At 45.6% G+C, this 24,214-nt stretch overlaps 1 protein-coding gene across 1 annotated transcript in view; it reads right to left on the reverse strand.

Annotated features, from left to right (window-relative positions):
- Positions 1 to 4,621: 4,621 nt before the first annotated feature.
- LOC132365233 (inhibitor of carbonic anhydrase-like) overlaps positions 4,622 to 24,214 on the reverse strand; it is a 41,895-nt gene continuing 22,302 nt past the window's right edge. Inside the window, exons 9-18 of the mRNA XM_059921920.1 lie at positions 24,045 to 24,078; positions 23,528 to 23,651; positions 21,066 to 21,156; positions 19,851 to 19,907; positions 17,009 to 17,164; positions 13,987 to 14,128; positions 7,874 to 7,938; positions 7,050 to 7,234; positions 5,602 to 5,788; positions 4,622 to 4,766 (exon numbers count right to left, since the gene is read on the reverse strand). Coding sequence (XP_059777903.1) covers positions 4,732 to 4,766; positions 5,602 to 5,788; positions 7,050 to 7,234; positions 7,874 to 7,938; positions 13,987 to 14,128; positions 17,009 to 17,164; positions 19,851 to 19,907; positions 21,066 to 21,156; positions 23,528 to 23,651; positions 24,045 to 24,078 — 1,076 coding nt within the window. The 3' untranslated portion in view covers positions 4,622 to 4,731. The remainder of the gene's footprint in view (positions 4,767 to 5,601; positions 5,789 to 7,049; positions 7,235 to 7,873; positions 7,939 to 13,986; positions 14,129 to 17,008; positions 17,165 to 19,850; positions 19,908 to 21,065; positions 21,157 to 23,527; positions 23,652 to 24,044; positions 24,079 to 24,214) is intronic.

Below are 24,214 nucleotides of genomic sequence, written 5' to 3' on the forward strand. Positions count from 1 at the left end.
CTTTCATCCAAATTCCCCATGGCCACTGTCATCACAATTCTCCATGACCCCTGTCATCGTAATGGTCCATGACCCGTTTCATGTCAATGCTCTTTGACTCCTGTCATCACAATGCTCCACGGCCTTTGTCATCACAATGCTCCATGGCCCCTGTAATCACAGTGCTCCGTGACCTGTTTCATCTCAATGCTCCATGACCTCACTCATCACAATGCCCCATGACCCCTGTAATCACAATGCTCCATGGCCCTTGTTATCACAGTGCTCCAAGCCTTTGTCATCACACTGCTCCATGGCCCCTGTAATCACAATGCTCCATGCTCTTGTCATCACAAGGCTCCAGAACTCTTGTCATTATAATGCTCCATATCCGTTTCATCACCATGCTCCATGACACTTGTCATCACACTGCTCCATGGCCCCTCTCATTACTGGGCTCCATAATAACTTTAATCACATTTCTAGATGACCACTGCCATCACAATGCCCCATGACATTGTCATCACAATTCGCCATGACCATTGTTATCACAATGCTCCATGAACCATGTCATCACAGGGTCCCATACTATACAAAGTTATTACAAAAAATTAAATAAGAAGAAAAATAACATCCCTACAGACAATGAAAGCATGCCAGAAAGACATAGCCTCAAAATATCTAAAATCTACAACCTACACAAAAGTATGGAGAGAGCTAGAAACAGTAGAGATGTGGGTAAATATTAAAGATTTTTTTCATTTTAAAATTTCTTTAAAGGGTAATTGACAGCTTGATGTAAAAATAATAAAAATATACTGTGGAGTTTCTAACATATGTAGAAGTAAAATGTATGATAGTAAGAGCACAAAATATAAAACAGGGAAATCAGTGGGGTAGTACAGCCAGCTTGTGATGGCTTGCAAAGGGTGATTGTGTGCATCTCTACTCAACTCTGAATTCATTGACATCACTTTGGTAGCTTGAAATCATCCATGGTGAGAGTACATACTCCATGAAACTGGCAAATGATACAAATCAAGGCTTTTTTTACCTTGAAGATCTGGTTGTTAAAAGTTTATCCGCACATCATTGGGGAAAGTGGAGCTGTAGTATTACAGGATCTTATGTTAGACACAAAGTGATATAATGTTATTTGATGCTGGTATTAAGCTAAAGATGTATATTACAAACCTTGGAGAATATATTAAAAATAAAAGAATAGCTAATAAACCAACAGAGAAGATAAAATGAAATACTAAAAATTATTCAAGTAATCCAACAGAAGGCAGAAAAGAGGAAATAAGAACAAGGAACAGATGAGACAGATAGAAAACAAATATCAACAATTACATTATATATAAATGAACTAAACACATCATTTAAAAGGGACGAGAATGTCACACTGAATTAAAAAAAAAAACAACTATGTGCTCTTTATAAGAAACCCTCCTTAATAGAAAGAAACAGATGAATTAAAAGTAAAAGAATGTAGAACAATAAACCAAGCACAAACTATCATAAGAAAGGTGGAGTGGTCATATTAATATCCGATGAAACAGACTTAAAGAGAAAAAGTATTACAGGGACAACTAGGGACATTTCATTTCAGAAAGCCTGATCTCGTAAATGTGTATGTAACAAAGCCTCCAAATATATAAAGCAAAATCTATTTAAACTGGAGGGAGAAATGAGCAAATCCATACTTATAGTTGGAGAGTTCAATCCTCTTCTCTCAGTAATTAATGCAAAAAGTAGATAGAAAATGAGTCAAGGCAGAGGATTTGAACAATAACTTTAGCCAACTTGACCTACTGCTACTTATAGCACTACACTACATATTACAGAACTACACCAAACAATTAAGAATACTTATTTTTTTTAAGTATACATGGAACATCCACTAAGATTGGTCATATGATGGCCAAAAAAAAAAAAAAACTTCAATAAATTTAGCAGGATTGAAGTTATATAGAATATATATCTTCTGACCACAAAGGAATTAAATTAGAAATAAATTACAAAAGCGTATCTGGAAAATTGCCAAATATTTGGAAATTAAAAAGAGCTTTTAAATAATCAACAGATCAAAGAAGAAATCTTTGAAAAACTAGAAAAAAAAATGTACCTCAAGGATAATGAAAATAAACATATCAAAATTTGTGGGATTCAGCTAAAGCAGTGCTTAAAGGGAAATTTATCATTTTAAATGTCTATATTAGAAAAATAAAACGTTCTAAATATTGATATAAGCTTGCATCTTAAGAATCTAAGAAAAAAGAAAAATAAATGAAAAATAAGTAGAAAGGAAGTAAGGCTAAGAACAGAAAAGGAGATTAAAAAATAATAGCGGGACTTCCCTGGTGGCACAGTGGTTAAGAATCCATCTGCCAACGCAGGAGACACAGGTTTGATCCCTGGTCCGGGAAGATCCCGCATGCCGTGGAGCAACTAAGCCCGTGTGCCACGACTACTGAGCCTGCGCTCTAGAGCCGGGGAGCCACAACTACTGAAGACCCAAGCCTAGAGCCCATGCTCTGCAACAAGAGAAGCCACCGCATTGAGAAGCCCACACACCACAATGAAGAGTAGCCCCCACTCGTCACAACTAGAGAAAGCCCGAGCGCAGCAACAAAGACCCAACCAAAAATAAATGAATTAAATAAATAAAAATTTAAAAAATAATAATAATATGAAAATTTATAAAACTAAAAATTCATTCTTTGAAAAGTTCAAGAAAATTGATAAAGCTACAGCTACACAGGTCAAGAAAAAAAAAGAAAATACAAATTACCAGTATGAGAAATAGAAGAAGAGATATCACTACACAACCTATAAATATTAAAATAATAATAAGGAAATATTTTGAGCAATTTTATGGCAAAAATAGACAACTTAGATCAAACAAATTCCTTGAAACACAAATTCTGCCGCTCTAGATTTTCACTGGTTCTTTTTTAAACCTTACACTTTTTACTTTGTTATGTTCATGTATGTATGTATGTATGTATTTTTGGCCACGTGGCTTGTGGGATCTTAGTTCCCCAACCAGGGATGGAACCCAGGCCCTTGGCAGTGAAAGCTCCTAGTCCTAACTATTGGACCGCCAGGGAATTCTCTTCATGTTTTCTTTTAATCGTTGTGCTTGTTTATAACAACTGTTTAAAGTTAATTGTCTGAATACCATCAGCTCTGTGGTTTCTAGGTGAGTTTCTACTGGTTGATTTTTCTGATGACTCTGGGTCACATTTTGTGCTTCTTTGCACATCTGGTAATCTTTGTATCTGATGCTGGATATTATGCATGCCACACTGTTGAATATTTAGATTTTGTTGTATTCCTTTAGTGAGTATTGAGGTTTATTTTAGAGGGCAGTCAGGTGACTTGCAGATCTGCTTGATCTCACCAAGGCTAGTGTCACTCTCAGTAAGGGCAGTTATGGAGCAGCCCTTAGTCTACAGCTATTTCAGGCCCAGCTGCTTTCAGAGAAAAGCTTAGGTGTTCAGTGAGGTCTCTTCACACTGGTTGGTAGGAACGTGATTGACTCCTGGCCCCGTGGGAGCCCTGGGCATTGTTCAGCTTATGGATCTCTCACAGTCATTCTTTGCCTAGCCTGACGGACTTCAGTTTCATTCTATACACAAGCAGATTAGTATTTTGCCAAACATTTCAAGGAGACTCCTGTACAGATCTCTCTGTATACAAATTCCAGTCACTCTGGCTTCCCCAAACTCCTATCTCTGTTTCTTCAACTCAGTGTGATGGGCTCTCTTGGGTTCCTGCTCCCTTTGCCGTGATCTGGAAATTTCCTCTAAGGAAAAAGTAAGGTCATCACGCTGCTCACCTCTTTTCTTTTCCTTCTTTCAAGGACCATAGTCCTGCACTGTTATAGCCCAATGTTTGAGAACATTTATTTCATGTATTTTTTCCAGTTTTGTAGTTGTTTATGGAAGGACAGCAAATCCTGTACTGGTTACTCGTTCACAGGCAGAAGCAGAAGTCCACACACCAAACTGACACTTCACAATATATAACTTGGGTTCCCATGCAGCATTTATTGAGGCGCTACCATAGGCTGTAATCATGGTAATAATAGATAAGGCAAAATCTCTGATAAGAAACTGACTTAAATGAATGTAAATCACACTTCTAGGAAATTTACTGCAAAAGGGTAGTAGGATGAGATTTTTGCGGTAATTTTCATATTTTTCAATTAATCTGATCAGGAGTTTGATTCCGCTTGACATTATGGATTTTAAATGCTCAAATATATTTTTAAAATGCAGAAACTCATTCCTTATCCTTTATTTTCATTATGTAAGTCCTTGATACTGCACACATTAACGCTTTTTTTGCACACTCAGACTCCCTTCAGACAGATTTATTGCTTAAATTCTATTTAAGTGAGTTGACTCTTGGGTAAAATCATCAAACAATAGGGAGGGAAGTTGAGCTAGTCTGGTAGAGGTCTAAAAAAAGATATAATTTAATACATACTAAATTCAGAAGCACAATTCTAGTATAAACAAACCATTTTCTACCCCTGCCCCTGCCAAAATCTGAGAACATTTCATGAAGTTTTCTGACAGACACAATAATTTTTATTCATTTTAATTTTTGCATCAGTTACAGGACACAATTATAAAGATTAACTGATGTTAACACAGACCCACCATGCAGACAAGTGAGAATGTGGCCCCACTGGATTTGCAGGCTCTGAGCATCTCTGCGGTTGCCCACTTTGATCAATTTTTAATTTCCATGGAATGTGCAGGCATCCAGAAGTTCTGTGAGAGGTAACATAAGAGAAAGACCGTCAGGTACTGCCTGTGCTTATTAAGTACTATGCTGTTCCTATTTTCTAAAAGTAAATGGTAGGTAATGAAGATTTTTTTTTTAAAAAATCTTTCTCTCTCTCTCTCTCTCCTCTAACTGATGTCAGTGCTATCCTTCACCATCTACATTTTCCTCTCCTCCTACTCTCCACGTCTCTAACACATGATATAATTTAACAAAAATTCAGGCACACTCCCAATAATTTGATTATTCCAGCTCTAATTTTATTTCTCCAACTTATTTTTTTTGAGGCAGCTATGCCATGTCTATAGTACATAGAAATAGAGAGAAATGACTTACTTAGTGCCACTTCTACATATGTATATATGTAGAAGTGGCCTGCTTAGGCTAACAACACTTGTTTCTATTAATATTAATTATACATTTTATTTAAAATCTTTGAAAATTGGTCCACGATGAGTGGTATGTATGTGTCATTTCCAACCTCCTCCCTACACTGAAGTGCTCCCACACACAGACATTTTCTTTCTATTAGCCAAAAAATGGAAATATACATGTAAACAAGTTCAATTTCCAAATGATCTTCAGTTCTGTTGCACTCTCTGGCTCCTTCAAATGATTTGGCCTTTTCAGTTAGTGTCTTATACTGTGGCCTAATTGACTGCCTCCCTGGTAAGCCTGAATCCTCCTGCGGGGCCAGGAGCAAGCTTTCCTAATCTTTGTGTCCTATTCGTACTGGCCCAGGCTTGGCACACCGTCATCCTTAAGACAAACATGTTTACCTTGACCCCCACGTTATTGCTCCTTGGTGTTTATTCTACTCACCAGAGGGTAAGCACTGTCTCATGTTAGCAATAGCCCGAAGATACTCTGGCCCTAAGTATTTTTGATAAGTTGTTCTGTCCTGAAGGTTAGCCAAACATTCTGTGTCATCGCTGAAGAGCAGATCCTTGGTTGAGGATTTGAACAGCTGGAACATCATGTATTCAAACCCGTTTCTTCCAAAGAGTTCCTGGGTTAGACAGACAGACAGCGAGTGACCAGCAGCACCGGGCAGCACGGAGCTGTGTGTTCTGCCTCAGAAGCCCCGAGTCTGCTGGACTGCTCAGCTCCAGGCCCTGGGAAACCTGGGACACAGAGACAGCTTAGGAGGTACCATAGTAAAATGGCACAAAGCATGGCCTCTAGGTTCAAATCCAGGCCCTAGCTTTTCCTGTCGAGTGACTTTAAGAAAATTCTTGACGGAGCTCAGTGAACCTCAGTTGACTCATTTGTATATGGAGGTAATTACGCTAAATACTGAGATGATGTATGTAAAGCAACTGCTAAATAGAAAGAGCTCCAAGTTCACAGGTATATCACTATCCCAACCAATCACTGCCGGATGTTTTCAACTCTCTGGGTCATCCTTCCATGTCTTCCTGTGGCCGGAGCCCTTGCTACCTTGCCTCTTCTGTTCTCTGGACCTGCCCCAGGCACTGCCCCTGCCCCTCCCCCATTTCCTGCCCCCCCCCTTCCTTTGTCCACTTTCCTTGTAGCCCAGGTGGCAGCTCGCCCTGTGTGGGACCCATCCCTTCAAAAGTCCATGACCAAGAGCCTCTGTATTTCCACCTGTCCCTGGGTCATCACCTTTCAACTGTGATGTGTGGGCAGCATGTGCTAAGATATGTATTACTCATTTGGGGCTCCTCCAGGAATGGGGTGTGCTAGGGCAAAAGGCAGACAAGGCTTTGGTTTTCCTTAAGATCACCTGATTCAGACAGCCACTACTCCATAGGGTCATCCCTTGTTGGCTGCCTGTAGAGGTCATGAGTTTTCTGCATGTTGGCTCTTTGACTTTCACGAAGCCCAAAACAGTCTCAGCCTGCCCAGGTCCAGGAAGCACACTGGGATCCTTCCTCCCTAGGTCACACAGAGTAACCTCCGTTCTGCCTTTTCCACATGTAGCCCAGCCTACTGTGAAGGGCACTGGGCCAACTCCCTCATTTCTGTGACAGAACAAGTCCAAGAGGTACCACGACTCTGCTTAGAGAGTCAAGTGAGTCTCAGGGAGACGCTTGAGATACCCATGCATCTGGGACTCTTCCAGTCCACTGTGATACCCTAGACAGCCCCAGAGCAAGAAGTGAGCACAGCCGCCAGCCTTCCACTTTCATCAGAGTCAGGGCCCACTGCCGAGGGAGAAAGAGCGTGCGACTGGGCTGGGGTGCGCCTGTGCAGCTTTGCAAGTAACCTAAGCATAGGTTTGGGGGATGAGGACTGAATTCCCACACCTGTTGGTTGAAGAGCATTCTGCGGACAAAATCCGCCTTATCTTTCCTTGAGACCACAGCATGACTTGGGACTATGGCCAGGTGGCAGCTCTGAGCCTCGGTCACAGGCTTCCTGGTGCCATCGAGGCACAGCAGCTGGAAGTCCGACTGCTTCAGATCCTTCGCCCAGGCTTCAGGGTTCTTTCCTGGGGAGAGAGAGGAGGTGGACGGGCCACAGCTGACAGCTTTGGTCAAGACACCCTCAATAGGGGGTGTGACCGACCACCAGTGCCTGGGAGAATCACAGAGCCACAAAAAAAAGAATAAAGCCTTTACAATAAAGCAGAAGAGAAACATTCATAAACTCATAGATTCTATTAAAGGCAAAGATTTCTTCAACAGACCTGAAAAGCACTAGGCAGAAAGGAGAAGACTGATGGATTGAACCATACTAAAATGAAGAATGTTTATCAAAAGACATCATCAAGAAAGTGAAAGGCAAGCCTTTTCAGAGAGGGACAAGATATTTGCAATACACATAGCTGATAAAAACTTGTATCCAGAACGTATAAAGAATGCCTAAAAATCAAGACAGCCAGATGTGCTCATATGGACTGCGGCAGCCGTATGTTTGTCAGTTGAGTTCAAGACCAATGTGATAACCAACCCTGTCAAGTCTGCCCAGACATGAAGAATTGTCTCATTCGCTAAATAAAAATGGTTAGGACCAAAGTCACCAGAGTCTGATGGGGTTAATAAACTTCCCCCCTTGCCCATCTGGGGAGTCATTTCCCAGGAAGGACTCTGAGTTTTCCGAGAGAGGAAAGGACAGTGTAGGCGCGTACCATCAGTGTTCTGCAGGACCGTGGTGTACTTCACAAAGGCCACGTCTCCCTTCTCAACCAGACACCTGCACAGAGAGGGTCAGGTCAGCAAGGAGGACTCACAGCAGTGGGAGGGAGAGGCTCCAAGAGGGAACCACTGGGAGCTCCCAGCCCTACCCCGGGTCACTGGGCACATCTGACATGGCCCACTTACGTCACACACACTACTCTGATGCCTGCTGTCCCTGGGGACTCAAGGGGAAATGTCATGGAAAAAAGAAGTCTGCTTATTTAGATTCTATTGTAGATACCTATTGTTTGGTTCCTTGTTTTAAACACTGATCGGTTTCTCCACAAGAGATGCTTGTGTTCTCCTATTAATAGGGATATCCAAGGATAATTCTCTGGTTGGATCAAAACTCACATCAGAGATTAAAATCAGCATGGAAGACGTGATTCTGAAGGAGTCCTATCACATCCATATGTCTACTCAGCCTTAACAAAAGTTAATGTGCATCATGAGATATTTTCATGCTTAATCCCCTGAAAAATGTTTCTCTGTGTTTAAGGTGCATTCTTTGTGAGAAATGTCGAGCGCACTAAAAATCAGTTTTGTGATATTCAATCAGTTGGAATTGATCCAGTTCTCTCTCTCTCCTAATCTTCGGGTCCCTCTATCATTAGCTAGGCTCAGCTACTCCGTTCAATTTTCCATCTTGCTCTATTTCCTTGCTTCAACACCACCCCCTCCACGCTGGCCAGTGCAATCTCAGTCCTGAAGGAGCCTGATCGTCTGCCTCAGGTGTGTCTGCACCTCGGCAGTGAGGTAAACCAGAGCTTCCTATCGTTAACTTCACCTGGGCATTCCTGTTGTCCCTCCTCTACTCTAGATCTGTGATTCTCCAAGTGTGGGCTGGGCCGGCAACATCAGCACCAGTGGGAACTAGTTAGAAATGCACGTTCTCGGGCCCCACCCCAGACCTACTGGCTCAGGAATTCTGGGGGTGGGGTCCAGCCATCTGTGTTTTAACAAGTTCTCTGGGAGATTCTGATTTGTGCTCAAGTGTGAACCAGTGCCCCCACCCCCCACTCTATAGAGCTTGAGACAGTACTCCCTCAACTCTATAGAGCATGGACTCCAAAACGTTCTCCCACTTCCTGTAAACCTCTGTCTCTCCACACACCCCTACCCAACACTCACACTCTGACATGTGCTTTGGCTTCCTGGAGGAAACACAGAAATCGTCACGTGGGCTTCCTTTCAGCATCCTTCTGCCAAATCTGGCAGCCCAAGCCTCCAGCACTCTCCTGCCCTCCAGGGACAAAGGAGGAGGGAAGGTCTCTCTCCAGCAAAAGTCTCCTCCCTGGGTGGTCTGCACCTCACCCATGCTCAGGCACTTTCCACTGTAGTCATTCTCTTTCTCTTCTATAACCCTCTTCACTCTTCTCATCAGCTTCCACACTTCTTGTAAAAACAAACAATAAGCCCTGCCTTGACCCCGCACTGCCCTTAGCAAGGGGCCTCTCTCCAGGACTCATCCAAACACCTGAAAGGATCATCGCACTTGCCATCAGCACCCCTGCACATGACTCTCTGACCCTTGCCAGTCATCTTAGGGGACTGACTCAGTATTGAATCTCCTCCCGCCTGGGTCACCAGATCCAGAAGCCAGTTCACTGTACTCATTTTGTTTGATCTCTCAAGTTCATCCTTTCCCCAGTGATCTGAAATGTCAGCTTTGTTTTAGATTAAATATAGTATGTCCATGTACCTGTCTTGGAAATTTTTTCTCTTCCACTGATTTATTTGTCATTTTTCACATAAACCAGCCTGTATTGATCACAGCATTACCATATTAAGTAGTATTATACTATGATTTTTATATCTAAGAAAACAAAATTCCCTTTGTATAATTTTATTTTTAAATTCTTGGCTCTTGTTTGGTCTACCAAGCTTTAATACTTTTTTGAGTACTGACTGCCCCTCCCCATCCCCTTTAATCCATCTGGTCACAGCGGAGACAGCTGAAACTTCACAATGCAACTTCATGGCATGAGTTATGTGAGCGGGAAACTTTGACCTGAACTGGGCTGACAATCCTACGTCCTGGGACCTGGGACTAATACGTTGTGGTCTGTGTTTGCTTCTTTATAACTGAAGACCTGTAACAATGCTGGGGCTTCTGGTCACAGACATTCCCTCTGTGTAGACTGAGAAACAGAGAAAACCACCCTGCGGGGAAAGAGAAATGAGGCAGATGTGCAGAGACAGAGAGAGAGAGGAGAAGCAGAGTGCTAAAAATTCATTCGTCATTTATCTGGAATTCTAATTTAACTGGATGACCTGAATTTTACCTGGCAACCCTCGCCTTAAAGTATCTTGGCCACTCCTGAGGCTCAGGTCTCTCTCAGCCCTTACAAGGAGGAAGCTCCCACAGCACCTGTTAAAATATGCCCTTGCCTTAAGATGGTTCACATGGGTGTTTTCACTTGCAACCAAAGTCCTTATTCACTTTATTAAAGAAAAAAGATGTGAACCAAGATCAGCAGATAAAATGTATAGTATTCTAGAGAGTGAAAAGTGCTAAAGAAAACATAAAGCAAGAAAGGCGGATATGAAATATTGGTAAGGGTATGTGTGTAAAATCAGAGAGTGGCCAGGAAAGACTTCCCTGAGAAATCTTAAGGGAAATGAGGGAACTAGCCATGATGCTATGAGAAGGAGGAGCATTCCAGATGGGGGTAAGAGCAAGTGCAAAGGCCCTGAGGCAGGAGTGTGCCTGATATCTTCAAGGAACAGCTGTGATGCCAAGATCACAGACGGAGCAGAGACAGCAAGGGGAAAGATGTAGGAGATGAGGTCACACAGAGCCTTCCCAGATCACAAAGGGGCCACATAGGTCAAAGAAGGACCCTGACTTTTACTCTGAGTTATATGGGAAATAACTGGGGGGCTTTAAGCAGAGAAATGTGATGCTCTGACTTATGTTTAAACAGAATCACTCTCGTTGCTGTGTTGAGACAACACAGCAACGAGAGTCGGGGAGGAGGATAGGACAGATGCATGGAGATCTGTTGGGGGTTATAATCCAGGGAGAGATGATGGTGGTTTAGATCAAGGTGGTATCACTGGAGATGGGCGATGAGGACAATTCTCGTTACCCTTTGCAGGCAGAGCTAACATGATTTGATGATGACCCAGACATGGGGTTTGAGAGAGAGAGAGAGTAGACACGGTTATCACACACCAAGGCTTTGACTTTTTCCTTAAGGAAAAACGGAGTTGCCTTTAACTGAGATGGCAAAGACCTCAGGAGGTACTGGTTTGGGTGGGAGTGTGCGAATTCCAGAAGGTCAGCTTGGGACATTTAAACTTGACCTGGTGATTAGAAATCCAAGTGGACATGCCCAGGAGGCAGTTGGATATATGCGTTTGGAGTTTCATCTGGAGTTTTGAAGAGATGTCTGAACAGGAACATAAATTTGGGAATTGTCAGCATATAGATAGATCGAGACTAGATAAAACTACCAAGGTCTGGGCATGAAGAGAGAAGACTAAGGCTGGAGCCCTGGGGCACGCCAACTTGTACAGGTTGGGGAATGAGGTAGAGCCAGCAAAGAGGACGAGATGCAGTAACAGGAGAGGGAGGAGGGAATCCAAGAAAGTGTGGGGTCCTGAAGCCAGGGAAGAAAATGTATGCAAGGGGGGGAAGAGATCGGTGGTGTCAGTGATCTGGGCTTTGGATTTATTTAGCAACACAGAGGTCCCTGGCAATTTAAAAGTGCAGTTTCAGCTGCGTGGTGGGTGGTGGTGTACGCGGGAGGGGGGTTGGGAGGTGGGGAGGGGGGAGGTGTGGTGGGAGTAGTCGTCCCACGTGCCAACAGTAAGGAGGAATGTTTTCTGTAGATAATTTAAATACAATAATAAAACCAACTCCACTGGTTGGGGTGGGGGAGGTGAACAGAATCTTAAACTAGGCTTTGGGGAGATTGAAAGGAGAGAAAGTGAACTGAGCAAGGACATTAAAATATCCTCCTTCAAGGAATTTTGTTGTAAAGAGGAGAGAAATGGAAAGCTGCTGCAGAGGAAAGTGAGATCAAGAGAAGTTTTACTTATCTCTTTATGTTTAAGATGAGAAAACATCAGCATGTTTGTATGCTGATGGAAATGATCCCTTAGAGAATAAGATGTGAGAACACAGGAGAGAGAGGGGAGGAGCGCTGGGGCAACACCCTTGAGGGGGCTGCCTGCCGCCGGGAGACAATTGCTGCAGGTGCAGGGCTGGGCTTGGCGAGGAGGTGGCCTGCTCCTCCCCAGTAAAAGGAGGGAGGGCAGCGTCCAGGGTCACACACGCCAGCACTAGGCAGATGTGGCAGTGGGATGTTGTGGAGTTTCTCTTTCGATTGCTTCAATTTTCTCAGGTGAAATAGGAAACAAAGGTGTGATAGATGGAGGAAGAAGTGTTGGAGGATTGAGGAGAGGAAAGAGTATGGAATGGTCTTGTAGGAGCGTGGGGTAGCCATGGACTAGAGACTTCTGGCTCATCTGAGCTGGGTTCGCATTACTTTAAAGGGAGGCCAGTCAGCCTGGAGGCGCTGGCACCGAAGTAGAATGTTGCACCCAACCCAGGTCGAGGTTCAGCCAGGAGAGATGACCGGCATTTGCGGATGTGCCCAGGGGAATAATTATCACGGTTGGCTGTGGAATGTATGCTGCATCCGGAGGGGGAAAAGGACATGAGGGTGGGTGTGAACAGGATCAACGGACCTCAGGTCAGTAGGAATGGTGGAGCCGGGAAGCTAGAAGGAGTGAAAAGGCAGGCAGGTGGTGGCAGGCAGAATGAGATGTCTAGAGCTAAGACTGTTCTTTGTGTGCTCATCTTCACTTTGGAACTTCCGTGGTTCTGGATAGAACTCCGAGGACAGAATTCTAGGTCTCTGTGATTCTACTGTAATCATACCAAAATGGGACCATGGACCCTAATACCAACGTACCTCCCAGTGTAAAGAGAAGTTCAACTATTTTAGCTTAGGTTTAATGTTCAGCATATATTTTTGTAGTGGGATCTGTGAAAATATGTAATTTATGCACGGCTTATGAAAGTGACAAAACTTTGGAGAGGGAGGGACAAAGCAGTCTGGCAGTGTGATGAATAGAAGGCTCCTTTCTAGAGGCTCGCGCGTTCTCCACACCACCCTAACTCCACAGAGTGCCCTTCATACTGAGAATTAACTCTACCTCCTTAGCCAGGCCCACAAGGCGCCGAGACAGCCAATGCCTGCAGCTCCAGCCTCCTCCCTCACCTGATCCCCTCCCTCCCAATGCTCTACTCTGGCACCTTCTCTGGCCTCAAATATGGCATCATTTGTCCAGCCCCAGCCTTTGTCCTTGCTGTTCCTTCTTCCTGGATTACTCTTCTCCAGATTTTCTCAGGCCTGATTCCCTCTCAACATTTAACCCTCAGTTCACATGGCCCCTCTGATCCTGAGGCCTTCCCTGACCACCTTTTCTAAGATTGTCCCTGAGTCACTGCCATATCACCCCCCTTGGTCACCACCCCCCCCCCCGCCAGCACTTATCACAGTCAGGAAGTGATTATGCTTTATGTGTTTATTGTCTTACTCTCCCCACGAGACTCAGAGCCCGTGTGTCTTGCTGTTGCTCTAACCTCTCTACTTAGAACAGTGCCTGCCACATACTAGGTGCTCAATAAATATTTCTTGAATGGATGGAGGAGCCCAGGAATATGTGTTTTTAAACACACTCTTCGACCAGGTGTAAGAAGCATGTATCCGGTGTCCTTCCTTTGATCTTAAACTGGGGCTCTGAAAGATCCTGTGACTTGTCCACAATCACACAGAAGAACAGATCAAAAGTAGAAGCAGGGTTGTGACCTGTGTCCATCAGTCTGGCCTCTCCCCAGGTGCCCCGAGTCCGCTGGCTCTGCCCAAGAGTGCTCCAGGAAGGGGCCGGGCTTGAGTCCTCAGGGCCCCTGGGAATCTGCAGTTCTGTTCTCTAATTCTGGCTCCTCCTAAATGCAGCACCCAGATGGTGGGATGATGAGAAAGGTGAAAGGGCAAGAAGTTCACCAGGCTGGTGCCAAAGTGAAAGGTGGTGGACAGAGGCTACTTGCCTGAGCGCCCCACTCGAGCCATAGTACGCCTCGTGGCTGTTGGGAGCACACGTGTGGGCTGGCGTGCTGCTGCCGTTGCACAGGGCACAGAGACTGGACGCTGGATCAGACCCAGGGGCACAGTTTTGACTGAAGAATTCATCTGCGCAGGAGGACACGAGAGGTCAGCTCTTCCTGCCTGTGTTGGCAAGAAAGCCTCAGACTTTGTTCCTAAAATTGCCTGAGTGACATAAAGACACACTCAGGTATTTAGTACCATATGATTAGAAACAAGAACCTTATGGAATTAAAAAAAAAAAAAGGTTGCAGCTGGAGCAAAGTAAACGGGGCCTGGCTGAAGCTGGGACAAGGGTCTTTGAGATCACAGAAGTCCCGGCACAGGTCAGTGGCATGGACGGGTGGACACAGAGTGGACAAAATTGGAAGTCCTGGGTGGTTGAACCTGTCCTGTATGCTTTCCGATCTCTACTGCCCTTGTCCATCTTTACAAGGTCTGCCATCATGACTTGAAGGCCAGGAAGGGGACCAAGAGGCCCAGTTGCCCACCCCTGTGTTGAGCCCCAGGGCACTCTGGTGAGGAAACCACACAAGCCCCGCCCTCCTGGACCCCAAGTTTCTGTGGTGACAGTCACGACTCAAGTAGCCATGCCAGTGAATTCATGTTTCCCCATCATCGTGTTTCCCCACTGTGCTCTGGGAAAAAGAACATGGTTCCACGGCTACAGATAAAGGAACGTGGTGCAGACCTGGGAGTCAGGGAGAGGCCTCAAGTGGAGAGATGAAGAATGAATAGGAATTACCCAAGTGAAGGGCAAAGGGACGAGTTTTCCAGACAGGGAGCAGGATCTGCAAAGGCCTAGGGCAGGGGTTGGGGGAGGGGGCAAACAGCACAGAGAGCTTACTGGAGGCCATTGGGCCTGGACCACCCAGTGGTCCAGTGAGTGGGAGGGGTCAGGGTCCAGACCACATGTGATATTTTACACCTTTGTGTACATTTTGTTCTTTATTCGTAGAGAAATGGGGAGCCTCTGACGGGCTTTAGACAATGTTGGGCCAGGGGTCTAGCAGCAGGGTGAGCCAGGACAGATGTGGGGTGCAGGCAGCAGGCTACTGCAGGGGTCCAGGGGACATGAGGGCAGCTTGAAGTAGCACAAAGGGGAGGGAGGAGCTACGTGGAAGGAGGAGAAGCTGACATCACTGGTGATGGACAGGTGTGTGGTGCATGGCAGATTCATTTCCAGCTGGGGCCAGTGGATGGACTGTGTGTGGGGGGCCTCCACCAAGCTAGGCAGCTCTGGAGCAGGACCAGGCTCGGCTGAGATGATGCATTCCATGTTGTACAGGCTGAGTTTAATGTACTTTTTGAAATACTGGACTAGATAATGTCAAACAAGCAGTTCAATATACATAGGTTTGGAGATCAAGGAGAGGTCTGTGCCAGGGACAAAAACTTGACAGTTATCAGCATATAGACACAATAATAGTACAGCAGCAAACATTTATCTAGTGCTTTCTATGTGCCTAGCTTTGTACGTATAACGTTTGTTTAGATCGTCATCTAGGCTATAGGCATGGATGTGAGGGCTTGGGGGTTGAGTTTAGAGTGGGGAAAAAAGTTGCTTTCAGCAACTCAAACATTTATTAACCAGGTTGGGAAAGGGACTTTGTAGGGGTAGGAGTAAAAAGAAGCCAGTGTGTTTTCACAAAAGCCAGGAGATGGTGGTTTAAGGTGATCTGAAGCAGGAAAGGTCATGGAAGCACAGACTGGAGCCCATCCTTCCAGTTAAGCAACATGGAGGTCCCTGTAGCCTTGACCAGAGTTCTCCCTGTGGAACAAGGCGGAGGAGCCAGAGGGCAGGGAGTGCAGCCGTGAGTGGGGTGAGTGGCTGAGACCATGATTTTAAGAGGTCTGGCCATAAAGGGGAGAAAAAGGAGGCAGGAGCTGGAGGGGAATGTGGGGAGAGGGAGGGTTTTTAAAGGTGGAAGACACTGGGTGCATTCACATGCTGAAAGAAATTGTTGGCCATACCAGAGGAAGAGGTAGTAACAGGGTGCAGCTCTGGGGAGGGGCGAGGCAGGGCCCACAGCCAAGTGCAGGTAGGAGGACGGGCTGCGTTGTAGAGGGAAGCTGAGCAGGTGCAGCCAGCAGGAGCCCCCAGCTTTGGCGGTGGGGTGTTGATGGGAACCTTCCTGAGGGTTTGAAGTATCTCTTGCAGGTGCAGATGAGATCATGTGCTCAGAAAGGGTGATAGGTAGGTAAGCGTGGGATGGAGGTGTACGGACAACTAGGACATTAGGATAATTACTGGGAAGTGTGGGTGTGGAGCAGAGGATCAGTGGGGGTACTCGTGAGCGCCAGGGCAGAGCAGGGGGTGCTGGGGTCAGCAGCTGGAGCATCTCCATGGAATGAACTGCTCTGCCCTGCGACATTCTCCAGCTGTGTTCAGCTGATCAGGTGCAGAGGGCCAAGAGAGTGGGTGATGGGGTTCCTGCAGGGCTCGGATTTGTCACATGGGTGGGGAAAGCAGGGGAGCAGGAGCCTTTTAGGTATTGGCAAGAGTGTTGCTGAAATGACTAATATGGAAATTTAAGAGAGGTGAGGGTGAAAGTGAATGCTAAAGCACTCAAAGACTTACTGGTGTAAGGTTTTCAATTAAGAAAGCAGCCAATTCAGTTTATGTGGCAAAACAACACATACACACAAACACGCACACATATCACATGTGCACCCCTACGCCCCACTCTTGCTTTGCAACCCAGGCCTCTTCCCTGAGCCAGATTTGAAAGACATAAAGAGTAGCGTATTTCCCTGAGATCTGCCCTTTGGGCCAAACCACTTCCCTCAGAAGCAATGGGCGAGGAGAAAGGGGGGTCCTGCTAAGGAGATGTGAAGCTTGCCCACATGGCTGTCCAGCCCTTGTCCACACCATCCACTTATGCCATTCACTGAACTGAATTTCTCCCCTACACAGGCACAGGCCCAAGGAAGGGGCTGCCACACCACCGCTCAGAGCACACTTACCAAATTTACAGGACCCAGTTTGGTTGTATATGAAACCCATCGGGATGTTCCAGCCTGCAGAAGTGCCAACTGCAGTGTGGCAGGACTTCTTGCCTCGCAGAGAGTTCCAGGTGAGGTCAGCATCTGACTTCTTGACCACTGCCACGACGTAATAACCTTGCAACAGAGATACCAAGATGCAATTTCAGTACCTCCAGGGCCCTCCCAAAATGTACTGCAGAGCTGCTGCCTGCCGCTCTCCCAGGGGAGGGGGAAGAGCTTGAAGCCCTCACCTTGCTCTAGCAGATCCTCCCAGTAACCATCATTGTTAGGTACTCAGCCAAACAGAGCGACTCTACTGCTCTCCAGATATGTCTACAGGCATACACTCACAGGTATTTACACACACACTTCATACTTTTTCAACAGAATCCTGCCAGAGCATTCTTTTCTGCCAGTGCTTTATTCTTCCTCAATGATATCCCTTTTTGATTCAGTAGAAATAGATATGGCCGTCTCATTCTATTTATTAGTTGAATCTAAGTTATGTCCACTGTATAGAAGTACGGTGTTTTATAATCCCCCTACTGGTGGGCATTTAAGTTGTGACCCATTTTTCCCTATTAAAAATCACTTATCTAAATAAATCTTTGTATGGAGTGTGCACCTGTTTAAATATTTCTGTTGAATAGAAGTCCAAAAGAAAGAGCTTTAATGACTTCTTTTTTAAAGTCAAGTCTCTGATTTTCTAGGTTTACAATAATACCATTTTCTAATAATGACAATTTAATCTCTTCCTTTCCCCAATATTTTTTAATCTTTTTCTTATCTTTCTGCATTCACTTACAAAATAATGTCAAATATCTTTGGTGGGTGTGGGCATTCTTGTTCCTGATTGTTATGGGAACACCATTGATACTTGATGTATTCCTATTGCAGTAGAGTGTAACAGAATCCTGCTTGTTGAGTAAGGCCTAAACTGCAAGGCTGAATTTAGAGACTGGAATCATGGGTAATGTGGTTCACTACCACCACTCCCACCACCCCCAACACACACACACTTTCTTGCTGTTGTGGTTGAGGTGTCTATATATTCATGCCTGGAAAAGTTGGGAACCAACATGGCAGTGGAAGACCTGCCTCACCAGTTACTAACTGATCTCAGACAAGTTGCTTAGCATCTAGGATCCTAAATTTCTCCTCAGTGAAATGGTAACAGTAATGCTAATATGAGCACACTGTACGTTAGGAATGGGAAGGGGAGGTTATGTGGATAGGTTTCCAGCCATGTTGCTAATGGCAGAAGCAGTACCAGAGCCCCTTTCTTGGTAAAGCAGATTCTCCTGAGGCTACCGCAAGCTCTTGCCTATCAGACTGGGTTCTATTATGCCATTCCGGCGGCCAAATACTGTTACAGTGCCTTTCTTGAGCTGTAACAATTTCTGCACAGATGGCATGATTTATTGTCATCTGGTGTGTGTGTATGTGGCTTTGGGATTAACCCTCTCCATCTGTACTCCAGTCTAACTTTCTCCATCACCCTGAACCGTCTTCCAAGCATCCTCATTGACCTACATTTGTACATCGCTGCAGTTCCTGGAAATTTCAATCACTTGTGAATCAATTAGAATTCTTTCTGACTTTACATATTCTATAATCAGAACAACGAAATGCCAGCCCTTAGAGTTAAGGATACAGATCCAATTCAGAGAAGACAGAAAGCCATGAAAGCAGAGAGGGAAGAGGGACAGTTTATCCCAGGGCTGTGGTCCTACTGCAAACAAAGGGCAGCTGCCGCAGGGTGAGCGGCTTTGCACCCCTGAGGCCTTTGTGGAGGTGGGCGGTGCAGGGCCTCATGACCCCAAGCTTGTGTGCCCGCCCACCTCCTGCAGCTCTCCTGTCTCATAAGAAATTCCAAACCCAGGTGAGCACTTGTCTTCATCTCAAGATCCTCCATCACAATGGTTTTCAAAGCTTAATATGCATCAGAATCATCCCGAGGGCTTGTTAAAACACGGAGCAGCGGCCCCATCCTGGACCTCAGCAGACCTGCGGTCAGACTCAAGAACGCTCGCATCTCACAAGTTCTCAGGCAACGCTGATGCTGCTGGTCCAGACACCGCACTACCTAGAGGACCACTGCTCCAGCCAGTGCCCAAGACTAGGTACCTCAGGGACAGACACAGAACCTCTCTGCCCATGGGGAGACACAGATGGGAAAACTTGTCACCTGGTCTCCTATTCTGAAGAGGAGGGCGACTCCCCAGCTATTCAAAGCCAGCCACTAAAAGCTAAAGGGCTGATTTCATTTTCATCCCCCTCCTCTTCAGTAGCAGCATCTATGACTCCCCTCCTCCTCCTCTGAGGCATCCACTGGGCCCCAGAAACGTCAGCAACGGGCTCCTGCCCCGGTGCAGAGATGGGTGGCGGTATGTGACAGGGAGCATTGTGGTGGGTCAGGAAGGGCAGGGGGGTTCCAGTCACGGCGCCTCTGCTCAAACCCAGGTGCAGCCACTTCCCGGCTGTGGGGCCCCGGGCAAGTCACACCGTCCCTGAGCCTCACTTTCCCATCGACGTGATGTGGCCAGCGAGGACTAGAGTTCTAGACTAGGACTAGAGCAGTTCTAGAGGACTGCTGAGCGGAGTGCGCAGAGGCGGTACAAGCAGGAGCCCTCTGTCCACTGTGACACGCCCCACGACAGACCTGCTCCTTCACGAGGGACTGCGGCAGGGTCATCTCTCTCTCTCTCTTTTTTTTTTTTAACAACTCTAGTAACTTTGGTTTATTTGTAAGGCTTTCCTCACACCCTCCCTGACAACAGGCCTTTACCTTTGAGCCCCAGTGTTACTGATTCTGACTCACCTTCCACAGGTGTGTTCACACACTTAGACCCAAGCTGCTCTTTGCCATCTTGAGACACTAAAAAGAAAAAGAATTAAGGTACAGGTCATTAAATTCTCACATTACTCAAGTCCTGACTTTCTCAGTCTCAATAGTCAAGAATAAAATGAGAAACGCTAGCTAAGCAGTTTATCATTGGCTATCAACAAGCCGAGATCCTGCAGTCTTATTTCACCTCCTCTCTCCTGACCCTTGCCACTGGAACATTAGGTTTCATCCCAACATTCGGGGAATTACAGAGAAAGAAAATGAGATGCTCATTGAAGGGGGTGGGGTGGGGAACAGAAGCCACGGAAGACCTTGACAGAGATCCTTTCGATTTGCTGTGTGATTCTAGGCATACGGACATTCTTCCCTTCAGAGCTCTGGGCCGTGTACACAATCCTTATAGTCATTCTGTGTTGGAGGGGAAGGATCCAGCCCATGGGTCAGAAGGACCTGGTTGCAGTCTTTATTCTACCTTGGACACATCATTCAACTTCCCCAAGCCTTAGTTTTTATACCTGCAAAATGGAGATACCACTACTTACTTCATAGAGTTGTTTTGTTTTGAAGGATAACGTATGGTTTCTCACTCACTGCATAGCAGATGAGGAGTTTAACAAATAGTGGTGAAATCCTCTTTTCCCCTGGCTTTATTTTTCCAGGTGGATGGATCCCCACAAAGACCATGACCTTGTGGCCCCATCCCTCAATGTCCCAGTGCAGCTTGGGTGAGCTAGTTTTGGATTAGTAAATTTGGCAAAAGGATCTAGGCACCTGTGGCTCTTTCTTTGTTGAAGAGAATGGGGAGAGGGTGGTTTCGATCTCCTCATCTGTGACAGAATGTGTTTTCCCTCTGCCCTCAGCATGCGGTCTGCCAGCAGACCTGTCTTCCTGAATTGGTGGGTGACTCTAACTCAAGGACAATTTGACAAGCCCCATGGCCAGCTCTATGCCATGCCCTCCAATATCACTCTTTCAGTAATAAAGGTTTTATTTTGATTTCTTTCTGCCTAAGTTCCGCATCTATATCTTAACTGGTTCTGACTCTGGGGAAGATAGATGTTATCTACTAGCTCCCTACACTCCAGATAACAGCTATTGTTATCTCCGCACTGAACTAAATTATTTCCTCACCTTTCTGTGTCCATAGCCCAGAGGGAAGAAAACACAGAGACCCTCCCCTCCACTTACAGTAGTTCTCTGCCAGGACAGGCACCAGACCACACTTGCCCGCTGTGTAGATGAAGCCTCCATCCAAGCTCATGGCATCAGCCTCTCCTTTCTGAAGTTAAGAAATAAACCAATAGCACAACAGTGAGGCTGTTATCCTGTCTCACCCTCAGAGGTTTCCATCTCATTGGCTTCATGTCACATGTCCTTGTGATAAACCAAATGGTGTATGGCCCAAAGCTTCTGCCACATAAACACAGGGTTTAGAAAACTGGACATGCCTTTAGCCTGTTAACCCAGAAGCAAGCACCCAACCCAGGTCATGCTCCCTGGTCATCTCTGTGCCCTCACATGAGACCCCGTTCTGAGTACTGGACATGCCATCACTACACTTTCTTTGTGACCATCGTCACTCACTCGACAATCAGACTCAGGGTATGTGTCTAATCTGTTTCTATGGAACATGTTTTCTTCCGTATGGCAGAGTTCAATTCTGTTCTTATAACCCCATTAGTACTCTACTCTAATTAATAATTCATTAATAATTAACTTATGATTTTAATCAATGAACTTTTCCAACAACAGAGACCAAAAAAATGCATACTTATATTCATAGATAAGGTCATCAAGAAACAAACACACAGACACGGGCACACTCTTTGCTCTTCCCCTGTTAATTGCTCTTCTAGAAATCTATCTTAAAACAGTAGTAACGGGCTTCCCTGGTGGCGCAGTGGTTGAGAGTCTGCCTGCCAATGCAGGGGACACGGGTTCGAGCCCTGGTCTGGGAAGATCCCACATGCCGCGGAGCAACTAGGCCCGTGAGCCACAATTACTGAGCCTGCGCGTCTGGAGCCTGTGCTCCGCAACAAGAGAGGCCGCGATAGTGAGAGGCCCGCGCACCGCGATGAAGAGTGGTCCCCGCTTGCCACAACTGGAGAAAGCCCTCGCACAGAAACGAAGACCCAACACAGCCATAAATAAATAAATTAACAAAATAAATAAACCCAAAGTTAAAAAAAAAAAAAAAAAAAAAAACAGTAGTAACTATAGAAGCAAAAGCTTATCAAGCCCCTACTATGTGCCAGGCCCTTTTCTAAACACTTTACAATGACTTCCTCATGTACTCCCTCACAGAACCCAGTAAGGTAGGTACTATAATTCTCCCCCTTTTATACCTTAGTTAACTGAAGCACAGAGAAGCTAAGTAATTTATCCAATAGATGGTCACTAAGACTTAGGTAGTTTAATTCCTTAGCTTCTGCTCATAACCACTATGGAATGTGTCAGCCTCCAGGATCTGACTACTCCAAAGGACACATCCCTAAATACTATTCTAGGTACGTTTTTTTCATCCACAAAATGGGTGCAAAATCTACCTCATAGGCTCATCATGAGGAATAAATGAGTTAATACAAGTTAAGCGCTCATACATATGCATGGCACATAGTAAGTAACTCCAGACATATTCACTGTCATTAATATTAAAGATATACTTAGAAATATTGATGGGTATAGAATAAAAATCTTCAATCCCATATTATTTATAACAGCAAAGGATTTGGAAATCATTCAGATATAGACATTTAGAAATTGGTTGAATAAATATTTGGTGGACTATTATGCAGCCATTAAAAACATATTTTAAATGAATACCTCATTACCTAAGAAAGTGCACCAATTGTGCTCAAGAATTGAAATCATAATAACAACCGTTAACATTTATAGACTGCTTATTATATGCCAGGCAATGTTACAAGCACTCAAATTCATTTAATTCTTATAATTGACAAATTTAGGAGACTGTATAAATAGCAAGACTTTAATCTTAGAAGTTGGTCCCAGGGACGTTTACCAAAATTAGATCTTCTTTCTTAAGAAAAATTGTAGTCTCCTAAGTTTGTCATTTTTTCAATCTTTTAGTTATAAATTTATTTTTTTCTAATCTCAAAAATATTGTCTGCTCATAGAGAAAATGGACAGTTAATACCAACACAACATCATAACTCAAAAATTATGTGGTGCTGATTTCTAAGTTATGAAGTTGTAAATGATATCATTTATTTTTCATTTCTTTTCCAGCATGTAATAATTTTATCACCAGAAAAAAAACTGAACCTGTCCAGAGAACTGAAAAGGTTGATTTGCTTTCCCAATCCACAGGGGTGCTGACCACACCCTGGGGTGTCACCCAGCTTCCTAGGCAGGACCCCTCAGAGCTCCCTGGGCTCCAGAGCTGAGCTCCTAAGGAGTCTGGGTCCTGGGCTGCTCTGTGTTTCCGCCGGCTCCGAGCGGCAGGGGCCTGTGGGAGCAGCGGGGTGGGGCTTTGGAGAGTTGGGGGTGGGGGTTGGGGGAAGGCAGCACGTAACAGGTGCGTCTCAGCCTCACAGCTGATGGGAAGACATCCAGGAAGGGGGCTTCACCGCCAGACTCACAGAAGCACCGCGTGTCAGAGCCCAACTGCAGGAGCGGGCCCTCCTTACCGCGACGGCGGCGATGCAGCCCTCGGTGGTCTCCTTCGCGGTGCACTTCAAGATGCCACCGCTCAGGGCACTCCACTCGTCACACTTGGCCTTCTCGTGCTGGCCCACTGCACACCATATCACCCTCTGGGGGTCTTCTGCCCCTAGGTCTGGTGGAGAAGAGCCAGGGATCCAAAGGAAGCCCCCAGATGGGGGAGGGGAGGGGGCGGTTAGCGCCACTGGCTTCCGAGCGGCTGCCCAACACCAGAGTTGGCAGCAGTGTCTAATGCCCATGTCACTGCTCATTCCCGCCTATCACCTCCCGGGAGAAATGGCGAACTCGGTTCCCAGAAAGAGCAGTGAAGGCAGACCCAGCCCCCTCCTGACCTCCCCTACTCAGATGTCACCTCCCCAGGGGAGGCCTCTCTGAGCAGCAGCCCAGCTCAGGGCCTTCTGGGGTTTTCTCTTCCAGGACGGGGTTCTCCCATCCAGGGAGCATCCCCCAGTTGGAAGCCAGTGTCATTTGTTCTGGGTGGGCCTGCTTGCTCTGACGCCCACATCAATCTCAGTGGCTTTGGTAGATGCTCCATAACTACTGGTTAACTAAATGAAGGGGGGGAAAAAAAGGAAAGAAGGAAGGAAGGAAGAAATAAACCATGGGGATCCAAAGGAAAGCAGGCACTGGATTAAAACCCTCTGAAATTCTAG

The sequence above is a fragment of the Balaenoptera ricei genome, chromosome 4 (assembly GCF_028023285.1).
Source record: "Balaenoptera ricei isolate mBalRic1 chromosome 4, mBalRic1.hap2, whole genome shotgun sequence".
Lineage (NCBI taxonomy): Eukaryota > Metazoa > Chordata > Mammalia > Artiodactyla > Balaenopteridae > Balaenoptera > Balaenoptera ricei.